Below are 13,684 nucleotides of genomic sequence, written 5' to 3' on the forward strand. Positions count from 1 at the left end.
GTATGATATTCAGACTCCTACTGCATACACACGTATTTGTACACCTATTTCCAACCAATGTCTCTGATCTAGTCGCAGAAACAGTCATCAACTTCCTGTTCTCTCTGGTTGTGATCTGTAATGTACTTTGTCTACCAAAATGAGAAACTGCATTTTCTTCCAACTAACGTCTTCCGTGAAGTGGATGCATTAACACTTAACCTCACTTTTCTGCCTATTCTCTCTACTGGCTTTCCAATAAAACTGCAAGACTACTTTTGTCCTCTCACCCACTGCTAACACTAGAGCAACTCTAAAACCAACTCTAAATCTTCTTTCTCGTGGACTTCGAATGGGGAAAGGCTACCAAAATTTGGCTGCCTTTTTTTGCATGCCTTTGTAGCATGTTTGGGATCCCGCTTTCAAGTGCCCAAATCGTCAATTATGAAGAGGAAATAATACACAACAAATCAGATCAACACCTGTCCCCCTTTTTCTGTTCATATTCTGTGTCTAATCATGATAGTCATGCTTTACGTTTACTTTTAATATCAATATGCAACATTGGGAATGATATTGGCCTACCTGATCGTACATTTACTAGGTAAAATGTTTTAGAAAGAAATTGTAATAAAATATCTCCCCATTTCAAAATATGAAAGCGCTCCACAGTGGTTACTCCTGATGGTAACATCTGCAAAATAGTATTCTTCCAATACTAGAACATGTATATGATAGAGACAGGAAAGTTACAACCAAGAAATAAGCAAAACATTATATAAATCCATATCATTTTACACTAAAGAGCACAATTTTATAGGAATCTTCTGAATTCACTCACTAGCCTGAGGCCAGAACCAATGCGCAAACCAAGGGCTTAGAACTATAAAAAGAAAGTCAATGGAAGCCACTGTCAGTATTAGGTTTTTGTTTAAGCTGGTTTGTCCCAGAATTTGATGAATGATTTCTTCCTAGACTTATTTTTCTGGGCATGGAAAGTGCATGTCCTCCTCAATTTGTCATACATCTTGTAGAATTATGATGTATGCGAAAGTTTGAGGTTTTGTTTTTATTCTGACCAAAAAGTACACTGAAAATGGTTAGAAAAACATATGCAGATGTAAAAAATGAGTAATTATTTCAATTTAAATCCTACCCAAGAACATCCCGTGGCAATAGAAGTTCCCATGTTGCATATTCATACTTGTATCATTCCTTTTTTTAAAAGCCATCCTTCCTCTTTTTGATTTCCCATTTTAATTTCTCCATTTTGTTGGGAACCTCTTTGGTTTGTTTCCTGTTTTTGTTTTTTCAAGGATGGCGACTCTGATAGTGGCGATGACTCAGATAAGAGGTCTTGTGAGGAAAGCTGGAGACTGATCACCTCCCTGAGGGAAAAGCTGCCTCCTAGCAAGCTGCAGTCCATAGTCAGAAAGTGTGGCTTGCCCAGCAGTGGGAAGCGTCGGGAGCCTGTGAAAATGTACCAGGTTCCCCAGCACCGACGCATCACCAAGGACGCCAAGTGGGTCACCGTCTCCGACCTGAAGATCCAGGCAGTGAAGGAGATCTGCTACGAGGTGGCCCTCAACGACTTCCGCCACACACGCCAGGAGATCGAGGCCCTGGCCATCGTCAAGATGAAGGAGCTGTGCGCCGCCTACGGCAAGAAGGACCCCAATGAGCGGGACTCGTGGCGGGCAGTGGCCAGGGACGTGTGGGACACGGTCGGGGTAGGCGACGAACGCATCGAGGATGTTCTCACAAACGGCGATGGGGGAAGAGGGGGAGGGGGAGCAGGAGTGGTGGCCGACCCCATGGATGACCTCAAGGTGCACATTGACAAGCTGGAGGACATTCTGCACGAGGTGAAGAAGCAGAACAACATGAAGGATGTGGAAATCCGTGCCCTCAGGAACAAGATGGTCAAGATGGAGAAGGTCCTGCCACTCATCACCCTAGAGGGTCAGACCTCCAGCCCGCCTACCAACAGCCCCCCTGCTAGCGCCCCCAGAACCCCTAGTCCTCGGGAGGGCCGACTCTTGGTGCAGGCCGAAGGGGAGGAGGGCGAACTGCAAACTGCCCAGACTGCGGGTGACGACTCCACCCTCCGCCGGGGCCACATGCGCTGGATGCGGCAGGAGCAGGTGCGCCTGAAGAGTCTCCAGCAGCAGGAGATCACCAAGCAGCTCCGCCGGCAGAGCGGCCCCCACCGCTTCATCCCGCCGGAGGACCGCAAACTCCGCTTCCCGTTCCGAAGCAACCCCACGCACCGCAACTCCTGGAGTCCTGGCACCCACATCATCATCACTGACGAGCGGGTCATCGAGCTGAAGGTGCCCAAAGAGGCCTTCGAAGAGGAGGGGGGAGGCCAGGGGCTAGCTGAGGAGGGGGGAGAGCCCGGAGAGAGAATGGCGACCCCTGTTATTCAAGCCACCTACCCAACACAGCCGAGCCCCTCCCCGCATCCACGCAGATGCAAAGACCTGGAGCAGGGCCCAAGCCAAGGCCAAAGCCAAAGCCAGGGCCAGAGACAAAGCCATAGAAACCACCATCAGCAGCCCCATGAACGAAGCCGCAGCAACTCCTTCAACCACCACCGAAATTCTGGTTCTATGGACCGCCGAAACTATGGTTCCATGGACCGCCGATCCTCCGGCTCCATGGAGTCCCTGCAGTACTCTGATAAGAGCAGGAAGCAGCAGCAGCAGGCCTTCTACCAACCCCGGCACCACTACCAAAACCAACAGGCCCAACCGCCCCAACCATACCACCAACAGCCCTGCCACTACAACAGCATGCCCTATGGCGCTAACACCAACTTCACTAGTTACCAGAAATATCCCCAAACTGACCAAGCCAACCATCAAAGCAATTTTCAGGCACCACCTCGAATGCGCAGGCAAATGTCTGCCCCTAATCTGAAGGATCTGAAGGCTAGCCAAGAGACGGCAGTGTGAGAGGGGGCTAGCGGTGATGAGGATTTCTGTACTTTAGTAGACAAACACATTACAGATCACAACAGCTCCGAATAATTGTCCACAGTGAGACAAACAGCTAGAACTGTGACTCTTTTTGCACTTCAACGGTGTGTTGTTGGTTGATCCAAATTTCAATGGTATGTGTATTATGAAAGCACAATTGACCATTTCAAGAGCATAATCTATCTATGCCCTTCCTCCTGTATCAGTTGTGCTGCACTGGTTGCTATTTCAACATATGCAAATGGGGAGAGCTGTCATAAGGAATCAAAGCCAACACAAGATAATGGGACTTTTTGTGTCGTCCTTTTTAAAGAGATGAGAAATCGTCATACATTTTTTATTTGTTCAGACAAATTATTTTCATCTGCGTTTTACACTGTTTGCCATTTTTAGTTTATCATGAATGTTATTTTAGCTATTATAGAGATTAACCCTCGACTAGGGCAAACAGGGTTGTTTCTAAATGACTTAGTTCAGACCCTTTACCTTGGTGTCTACAAAGTGCCCAACATTTACAGTCATACAGTATTTACTCTCTACCTTATGAAACCCAACTCCAGGAAAAATAACATTAAATATTCTCACCCTTTATTTAATTTGGTACACTAACCAGATCTGCCAAGTGTACATTTACAATGTTTGTTATATAATTTTGGGACAGTAACAGCGTTCTATCATAATTTACCATGTCACATTTTAAAGGTTTTTATATTGACCTGTTGTTATTATCGATATGGAAGTTAGCAGCTAATTAAGCTACATATCAAAGTGACTGTGTAATACAATGTAATCTGTATGTAAAGTAGATGATGCATTCATTGTGAATTAATTTACTGTGCACCACCAACACTTGACTGCCTTTTGAAAATGAATGGCGACTGATAGAATGGAATCAAAGACGAGAAGTGCCTTAATGATTCACTAACATGTCATTAACATTGCTCTGCATTTACAATCTGGCATCAAAGACCTTCATTGGCTCTGTCTCCCTTCCACTTTTTGATTCAGTTTTAACACTTGCCTACAGAAAGCATACCAAATTAACGAAATTGGAGAAACAATGCCTTATTCCTTTTGGCCACCATGAGTAAAACAATGTAAGCCTCTCTTGTCTTCATAGTTAGTGTAAATGAAAGGAAACAAGTATTTTTACTTAAGATATGCGACTGCCACCGTACATTGTATTTACAAAACTCAATTGCACTTAATTCATGAAGAAGTTGTACTCTCAATCGTATTACAGAAAAGTGAGAGAATATGGACAGAGATCTGTCTTAAGCACAGTTTTTTTTTTTTACTTGATTGTTCGAAATGTAGATGTTGATTTAATGATATCTATCGGAACAGCCTTTTGTTAAGACAAACTGCCACACATTGAGCTTAAAAGCTAGGGTCTTGCTTTTCACACGGGGATGTGTTCTATGTACAGTACTAAAGCGTCCCAAAGGGCACCCTATTCCCTCCATAGTGCACTACTTTTGACCATAGGGGTCTGGTCAAAAGTAGTGCACTATGTAGGGAATAGGGTGCCATTTGGGACAGATCCCCATTTATTTATCTCTGGTTCAGTGACTCAGACCCACAAAACGCAGCTTCTTAGGGATAGGATGTCCAACCGAGGGTTACCATGGTTTCAAAAGACTCACCCTCAAACTCGGAAGAAACACAAAGAATTAAAGTCTTTGCATATTGCATATTTCAGGAGAAGCATCCATGTCAAATTGGATTTGACTCTAACATGTGATTTCATAAATTGTGGGCTAGTAAGTTTGTAAATCTCACTTTCTACTTAATGTGCAGTACATTTTGCCGTTGTAAATACATGACACATTGAATGACATTTCCATCTGTAAAGAATGCAATACGTACACATCTTGTTCGGTTTCCCACACATTCATTCTTAAGGATTAGTTTAGCGATTAGAACACCGCCCTCAAACAATTTATCTGATACCATGCATTTCTCTCTATCAATTACACTGTGTAAATGCTGTTGACAGACTTCAAATGAGAAAGTTATTTCCTCGTGAGTTTGCCACTGATGCTGTTAGTCGACTCTCTTCACTTCTGAGTGAGTTAAGTATTCTTATCTCCTATACCTTAATAGCTTACATCGCTGCCTATGCCTGAAGAGAACCTTATGATTTCCCATGCAATGGCCTTCGTCTAGGCCTATCTCTAAATGGCTTTCTTTAAAGCAAACATTTAATTCAGGATGATTTGTGATATGCATTGGCATATCTGAGCTACAGTATGTTATTGATAACTGTAGATAACAGAATAATATAAAGTTCTCAAAATAGTATTTACTCTGCCTTTATGTGTAACGCAAACCAAATGGCAAAAATCTATAGGACATTTTCTTCAACTGTTTACTTTCTTTCCATTAAAAAGTGCTCTTGCTTCTATGACTATCTTCGCATGCCTTCAAGTCAGTGCTCCAATAAATAATGTTATTTAACGCATGCATCCAGTGCTGACAGCATCTCAAAATATTACCAGGAGAGCTGGAAACTTAGTCAATGAAATGAACAATGTACAGCTATATTGTTCATTTGAAATATATATATTAGTGTCTGGTCAGTGTTGTTAGTCTACTATCTGAATATGAAGTGCCTCCAATATGGCTGTGTATCAAGTTGTTGCCTCATAAAAGGCTAGTACTTAAATATTGGAACTTCATTGTTCACAGGTTTATCAAGGATATAATGCATACGTTTGTGTTGCTGGAGATCTATTTTAAAATTATGACTGAAATAAAATGTTCCAAATGCAGTTATGGATGCTTGGTGTTCAACTTGTTTACTGAAGTTCATCTTACTGGTTTTCCCAAAAAAATCGAAAAATTCTCGAAGGCCATGCCGCCTCGTGTGAATTGATATTGAACATTTGGTTGTACATTAAATAAGATCTAAGGGAGGGATCTCATGATACTCAGTATCACCATACTATTAAGTATGGATTGAAATTGCTGAGGAAAACAGTCATACTGTTGAAAACAAACAGCCTTATGTTGTCATCCACACACTAGCTAGGTTTCCATACAATTAGCGACAGATTCTCATGTGAATATTCTAAAATCAGCAAAAAGGAAATATGCATTTTTTTCCACCAGTGGTGTGTTTCCACCAAACTGACTTGTTGCTGATAAAAATCAGTGCGTGATTACGTAGTGCACACAAAATGTACTTTTTCGCTTAATTTACATGTACCGAATGAAAATCTAAGTTCAATGTGTTTCCATCGCATTTTCAGCTGATAGTTTTGTCGCAAACTGTTGCGTTAAATAGCATCTTGGGACGTGCGCTCTAGCCAACAGCTCGCAGATACAGTGTGGGTAGTCTGTGCGGCCAGGTAGGCTAGTCTACATGATGAGATTATTATGGATAATATTTGTATTTGTCAAACGATAGTCAAGCATCTATCATCATGTGGTCCTCTGTAGCTCAGCTGGTAGAGCACGGCGCTTGTAACGCCAAGGTAGTGGGTTCGATCCCCGGGACCACCCATACGTTAAAAAAAATGTATGCACACATGACTGTAAGTCGCTTTGGATAAAAGCGTCTGCTAAATGGCATAATTAATTAAATCATGTCACCAGAATAAAACCCTCAATATTTATTGGAAAGAAGCACCAAGATCACCGTGCACGCGTGCGTCCGCCATCGCGCGCAAGTTTATTTTGGCCCCCCACACCAGACGCGATCAGGACACGCATGTTGAAATATCAAAATAAACTCTGAACCAATTATATTAATTTGGGGACAGGTCGAAAAGCATTAAACATTTATGGCATTTTAGCTAGCTAGCTTGCTGTTGCTAGCTAATTTGTCCTGGGATATAAACATTGGGTTGTTATTTTACCTGAAATTCACAAGGTCCTCTACTCCAACAATTAATCCACAGATAAAACGGTAAAAGTTTTTCAAGTATTTCTCCTCCTTCAGGCTTCTTCTTCTTTGGACTTTATATGGCGGTTGGCAACCAACTTTATGGTGCATTACCACAACCAACTGGACTGGAGCATAGGCCTCAGTTCATCTTTCAATCACCCACGTGGGTAGATGCTCCTAAAAACCAATGAGGAGATGGGAGAGGCAGGACTTGCAGCGCGTTGAGCCTCACAAATAGAACCAAGTTTTATTTTAGCGCCTGGCCACGCAGACGCGCGTGAGCAGTGTGGGTGCAGTGATTGAATAACATGTATGTATACATTTATTTTGCGACGCGTGCGGTGTGGTAAGCATGTAATAAACTGCATGGTTTCCGGAGTCGTAGTGGGAGGACCACACACCATATCATAGCGTGACTCCAAGTTTACACCGATATGATGGTTGTTATATCAATATTTGTGCTTAAAGGCGTTTCCACCGCCATTTCTCACAAAATGAATTTTACCGACACAAAAGGATCACACGATGTTGAACGAACAAATGATCTGTCGGCATTTATAAAATTGTTTCCATGACAGCTGTCGTGATTTTATTTTGTTCCGTATGACTTCACTCGCATAAAAACTGGATGGAAACGTGGTTACTGTTACATAAAGCACGTTCTTTATGACCATATACTGTAAGTTCAATCTTGTTTGTGTTTTCGAGTATCAGAAAAACATTTAGTTTTTCATAAATGAAAGAATGTCCACAACAGTTCTCCAGTTATTGAATGAAACGGTTTATTGACCCAGAACTCACACAGGCTACTGTTTGGACGTAGCTTACGCCAAATAAATCAACAACTGGTATCTTAACTCACTAAATTGATGTACTGTAAGAGTAGAGTAGTCATGGTTTATGCAGACACCGTTGAGGCTCCAGTACTTGAATTGATGAAGGCTGATAAAAAAAGACTGGTTTATGTTTGGAATTCGAATTACATAGCATGATACATCACACAAAGGACTGCACATTGTCTTCATAATTCGTTTATTATTTGTTAGCCATTCTCCGCTATAATCACAAAAGTGTTTTTTTGGTTTGTTTTTACAAAATACAGCAAGTAGGTGCAGTCTGTGAAATGGTGATATTCAAAAAAGCTTTTCCTGAAGAAAGTTCATTCTTTATATTAGAGCATAGTAATTTTTGCTTCGAACTTTAAGAAATGTACCTCTTTCCAGATGTTAATGGAAGTGAGAAATGTAGACAGGTTTTTCACTTTAATCATTTCTATGTGATGAAATACTTTGAACATACTATCACCACATTTCCATCTTGACATACTGAAGAGCTTGACAGATGGTGTATATAAAAAGCTGTTATGAATTAGATTGAAGTCTGATCTTTCATATGAAATCCAAGCATATCATACCTGCAATATATGAGTGAATGTGATACAGTACATGCAAATAAGAGTAGATTCCTGTTAAAAAAAAAATTAATTTCAACTTCTTATTTAATTTGAGAGACGTTTTTTGTCTTTGTATAGGTGGACTCAACATGGATAAAGAGTCTTTGAGACCTAAATGGCACCCTATTCCTTATATAGTAGGCCGTCATTGTAAATAAGAATTTGTTTCTTAACTGACTTGCCTAGTTAAATAAATAAATAGTAGGGGTGGGACGATACCAGTATCGTAATACTTAATTTTTTGGGGGGGTAGTTCAGCTTTTAATATTGCAGATTGTGGCTTCCATCAGTGTAATTGTCTGCATAATTTCCAATCCCCCTGTCACGATCGTTGAGAGACGGGTCAGACCAAGGTGCAGCGTGCGATGTGAACATGTTTATTTATAATAAACACAAAAACAAAACAACAAACCAACGTAATGTGAAGTCCAAGGCTATACACAATACAAGCCTAACACAGGAACAAGATCCCACAACAAAGGTAGGCAAACAGGCTACTTAAGGATGATCCCCAATCAGAGACAAGGCGGATCCGGCTCCGGGCGTGACGACCTCTTCCTCTCAGCCTCCCCGTTGCGCCCCTGATCTGGTCTGGACCTCGGCGCGATGCTTCTCCCTGTTGCGCCCCTGGTCTGGTCTGGACCTCGGCGCGATGCTTCCCCTCTCCTTCCTCCCACGATGCACCAAGCCCTGTCTGGACCCTGGTGTGGGAGACCCCGAACCTGGAGAGGGGCTGACGTCTGGGCCTGGATCGGCAATCCTCCCGCGATGCACCAAGCCCTGTCTGGACCCTGGTGTGGGAGACCCCGAACCTGGAGAGGGGCTGACGTCTGGGTCTGGACTGGAGCCGCTGACCGGAGCTGAACCCCGGTGGAGCGGACTGCTCTGGCTCCGGAGTGGAACCGCTGACCGGAGCTGGACTGGAAACCGGTGGAGCGGACACTTCTGGCTCCGGAATGGATCCGCTGACCGGGGCTGGATTGGGCACCGGTGGAGCGGACTGCTCTGGCTCCGGAGTGGAGCCGCTGACCGGAGCTGGACTGGAAACCGGTGAAGCGGACTACTCTGGCTCCGAAATGGATCCGCTGGATTGGGCACCGGTGGAGCGGACTGCTCTGGCTCCGGAGTGGAGCCGCTGACCAGAGCCGGACTGGACCCCGGTGGAGCGGACTGCTCTGGCTCCGGAGTGGAGCAGCTGACCGGTGCTGGACCAGGCACCGGTGGAACGGGCACGGGCCGTGCCGGACTGGGAACACGCACCACTGGGTTGGTGCGGGGAACAGGTACGGGGCGTACCGGGCTGGCGACACGCACCACTGGTTTGGTGCGAGGAGCAGGGACGGGCCGTACTGGACTGGGAGCACGCACCACTGGCTTGGTGCGGGAAGCAGGTACGGGGCGTACCGGGCTGGCGACACGCACCACTGGTTTGGTGCGAGGAGCAGGGACGGGCCGTACTGGACTGGGAACACGCACCACTGGCTTGGTGCGGGGAGCAGGCACGGGCCGTGCCGGACCGGAGACACGCACCACTGGTTTGGTGCGAGGAGCAGGCACGGGCCGTGCCGGACTGGAGACACGCACCACTGGTTTGGTGTGGGGAGCAGGCACGGGCTGTACCGGACTGGGAACACGCACCACTGCCTTGGTGCGAGGAGCAGGCACGAGGCGTACCGGACTGGGAACCGGCGCTGGAGGTCTACGACTGTACCAGTCCTTTACTCTCCGCGCCCAGTCCTCCTCCAGTGAGGACTCCTCCTTGAGCCCCCACGAGTGCAGTGGTCGGGGCTCTTCTCTATCGATCCCCAACCACCCTTTTAGCCCCCCAATTTTTTTTTTTATTGGGGCTGTCTCGCGGGCTTCCACCTCGGCCGACGCCTTCGCCCAGGGTCCTTTTCCTGCCAAAATCTCCTCCCATGTCCAAAAACTCTTCCCCACCTGTGTCCAGGGTGTCTGCTGCTCCTGGGCACGCTGCTTGGTCCGTTTTTGGTGGGATCTTCTGTCACGATCGTTGAGAGACGGGTCAGACCAAGGCGCAACGTGCGATGTGAACATGTTTATTTAACTCAAATAAACATACGACAAAACAATAAACCAACGTAACGTGAAGTCCAAGGCTATACACAATACAAGCCAAACACAGGAACAAGATCCCACAACTAAGGTAGGCTAACATGCTACTTAAGTATGATCCCCAATCAGAGACAACGAGCGACAGCTGTCTCTGATTGGGAATCACACCCGGCCAAACATAGAAACACAATACCTAGATCACAAACAGAATGCATCACATAGATTTCCACACCCTGACTCAACATACAATAGTTCCATACGTCAGGGCGTGACACCCCCATATATAATTTGTTGTAAATATATACAGTACCAGTCAAACGTTTGGACATCTACTAATTCAAGGGTATATCTTAATTTTTACTATTTTCTACATTGTAAAAGGTTGTCCAAACTTTTGACAAGTAGTGTGTGTGTGTGTGTGTGTGTGTGTGTGTGTGTGTGTGTGTGTGTGTATGTACAGTGAGGGAAAAAGTATTTGATCCCCTGCTGATTTTGTACGTTTGCCCACTGACAAAGAAATGATCAGTCTATAATTTTAATGGTAGGTTTATTTGAACAGTGAGAGACAGAATAACAACAAAAAATATCCAGAAAAACGCATGTCAAAAATGTTATAAATTTGATTTGCATTTTAATGAGGGAAATAAGTATTTGACCCCTCTGCAAAACATGACTTAGTACTTGGTGACAAAACCCTTGTTTGCAATCACAGAGGTCAGACGTTTCTTGTAGTTGGCCACCAGGTTTGCACACATCTCAGGAGGGATTCTGTCCCACTCCTCTTTGCAGATCTTCTCCAAGTCATTAAGGTTTCGAGGCTGACGTTTGGCAACTCAAACCTTCAGCTCCCTCCACAGATTTTCTATGGGATTAACGTCTGGAGACTGGCTAGGCCACTCCAGGACCTTAATGTGCTTCTTCTTGAGCCACTCCTTTGTTGCCTTGGCCGTGTGTTTTGGGTCATTTTCATGCTGGAATACCCATCCACGACCCATTTTCAATGCCCTGGCTGAGGGAAGGAGGTTCTCACCCAAGATTTGACAGTCCCGTCCATCATCCCTTTGATGCGGTGAAGTTGTCCTGTCCCCTTAGCAGAAAAACACCCCCAAAGCATAATGTTTCCACCTCCATGTTTGACGGTGGGGATGGTGTTCTAGGGGTCATAGGCAGCATTCCTCCTCCTCCAAACACGGCGAGTTGAGTTGATGCCAAAGAGATCCATTTTGGTCTCATCTGACCACAACATTTTCACCCAGTTCTCCTCTGAATCATTCAGATGTTCATTGGCAAACTTCAGACGGGCATGTATATGTGCTTTCTTGAGCAGGGGGACCTTGCGGGCGCTGCAGGATTTCAGTTCTTCACGGCGTAGTGTGTTACCAATTGTTTTCTTGGTAACTATGGTCCCAGCTGCCTTGAGATCATTGACAAGATCCTCCCGTGTAGTTCTGGGCTGATTCCTCACCGTTCTCATGATCATTGCAACTCCACGAGGTGAGATCTTGCATGGAGCCCCAGGCCGAGGGGAGATTGACAGTTCTTTTGTGTTTCTTCCATTTGCGAATAATCGCACCAACTGTTGTCACCTTCTCACCAAGCTGCTTGGCGATGGTCTTGTAGCCCATTCCAGCCTTGTGTAGGTCTACAATCTTGTCCCTGACATCCTTGGAGAGCTCTTTGGTCTTGGCCATGGTGGAGAGTTTGGAATCTGATTGATTGATTGATTGCTTCTGTGGACAGGTGTCTTTTATACAGGTAACAAGCTGAGATTAGGAGCACTCCCTTTAAGAGTGTGCTCCTAATCTCAGCTCGTTACCTGTATAAAAGACACCTGGGAGCCAGAAATCTTTCTGATTGAGAGGGGGTCAAATACTTATTTCCCTCATTAAAATGCAAATCAATTTATAACATTTTTGACATGCGTTTTACTGGATGTTTTTGTTGTTATTCTGTCTCTCACTGTTCAAATAAACCTACCATTAAAATTATAGACTGATCATTTCTTTGTCAGTGGGCAAACGTTCAAAATCAGCAGGGGATCAAATACTTTTTTCCCTCACTATATATATATATATATATATCTATATATATATATCTCTCTATATATATATATATATATATATATATATATATATATATATATATATATATCTCTATATCATTATTATTTTTTAAATATTTTCCTTTATTAGTATCGTGAATATTCGTTAGTGTCTTGGAAACAAAACATTGCATAACTCTGCCTTAATGTTGGAAACCAACATCATTATGTTGTCATCCAGAGACACATTCATTTATTTTCCAAGCTATAGCACTCAATATTTTACATAGAGCAGGTTTTTAAAAGACCAAATAGATCTGCTTCATGTTTTCATTACTTTAACTACAGTATAACATCCATCATGGAGTCTGTTTCTGCCTATTGGTGGGTAGTGCAGTGGGTGTGTGTGCGTGCGTGCGTGCGCGATATGAAAGACGACATTGTTCCCCAGAAGACACTGAACAAAAAGCATGATGTCATCGGGACAACTGTCTCCTGCATGAACGACACCCCTCATTGGATGACATTAGACTCCGCTTCAACCAACCTCTCCAATCTACCAAACCCTTAGATAATTTAATGAATCAGTTTGATATGTGCGAAATGAATGTTCTTTTAATTGTCACTTTGTGTTAGCATTGCAATTGCTAGTCTAGACAGTGAAATGGTTATGAAGCTGAATTGTATCTCCTCATGAAAAATAACAACATTCTCCTATTATAGACATGTTATTGCACAAAGTTTCCAAAAATGTGACTCCCAAGCTTACCCCTCTCATCCCTTTTCCCTATTAGCCTGGTTCACACCAAGGGCCAAACCAAGCCGAGCAGGACCGGGCTGGCCTGGTTACGTATCAACCATAGTTGCTGGAAAGGATAATGCGAAAAATCTGAGCCAGCATAGTTTGGTTTGGTCCTATAGTGTGAATCAGGCAACCATCTACCTTGATCCCAACATGACCTGCTAGCTCTGTCATGGTTGTGGTGGTGTTGTTGTTAATGATAAAAATGATGGTGATGGTTTGGCCCCCCCTCCTGTCCTCCCGTCCTGTCTGTCCATTGGCTGACGGGCGGTGTCCGTTCTCTCCTCTCTCCCCTCTGCCGTGCTGTACAGGTCTATGAGAGCAAGTTGCAGGAACTTCAGAAACAGGTGGAGACCTGTTCACTGGCTGTGGAGACGCCAGACGAAGAGGAAGACGAAGATGAGGAAGAGGAGGGTGCGTTCTTTATTAAATCATGAGCAACAAAGAATAGAATTTCACTGTT

General features: G+C 44.2%; 1 protein-coding gene across 11 annotated transcripts in view; it reads left to right on the forward strand.

Moving 5' to 3' along the window:
* The window catches only part of kif1b (kinesin family member 1B), a 100,080-nt gene that overhangs the window by 50,565 nt on the left and 35,831 nt on the right, over window positions 1-13,684 (forward strand). For 10 of the 11 annotated variants that reach the window (XM_045207121.1, XM_045207127.1, XM_041846329.2 and 7 more), the window contains one exon: window positions 13,533-13,635. In XM_045207121.1, coding sequence (XP_045063056.1) covers window positions 13,533-13,635 — 103 coding nt within the window. Of the gene's footprint in view, window positions 1-1,295; window positions 5,735-13,532; window positions 13,636-13,684 lie in introns of those variants that run through there. The other variant, XM_045207130.1, reaches the window with a different exon arrangement.

This window comes from Coregonus clupeaformis, chromosome 24, assembly GCF_020615455.1.
Source record: "Coregonus clupeaformis isolate EN_2021a chromosome 24, ASM2061545v1, whole genome shotgun sequence".
NCBI classification, from domain to species: Eukaryota; Metazoa; Chordata; class Actinopteri; order Salmoniformes; family Salmonidae; genus Coregonus; species Coregonus clupeaformis.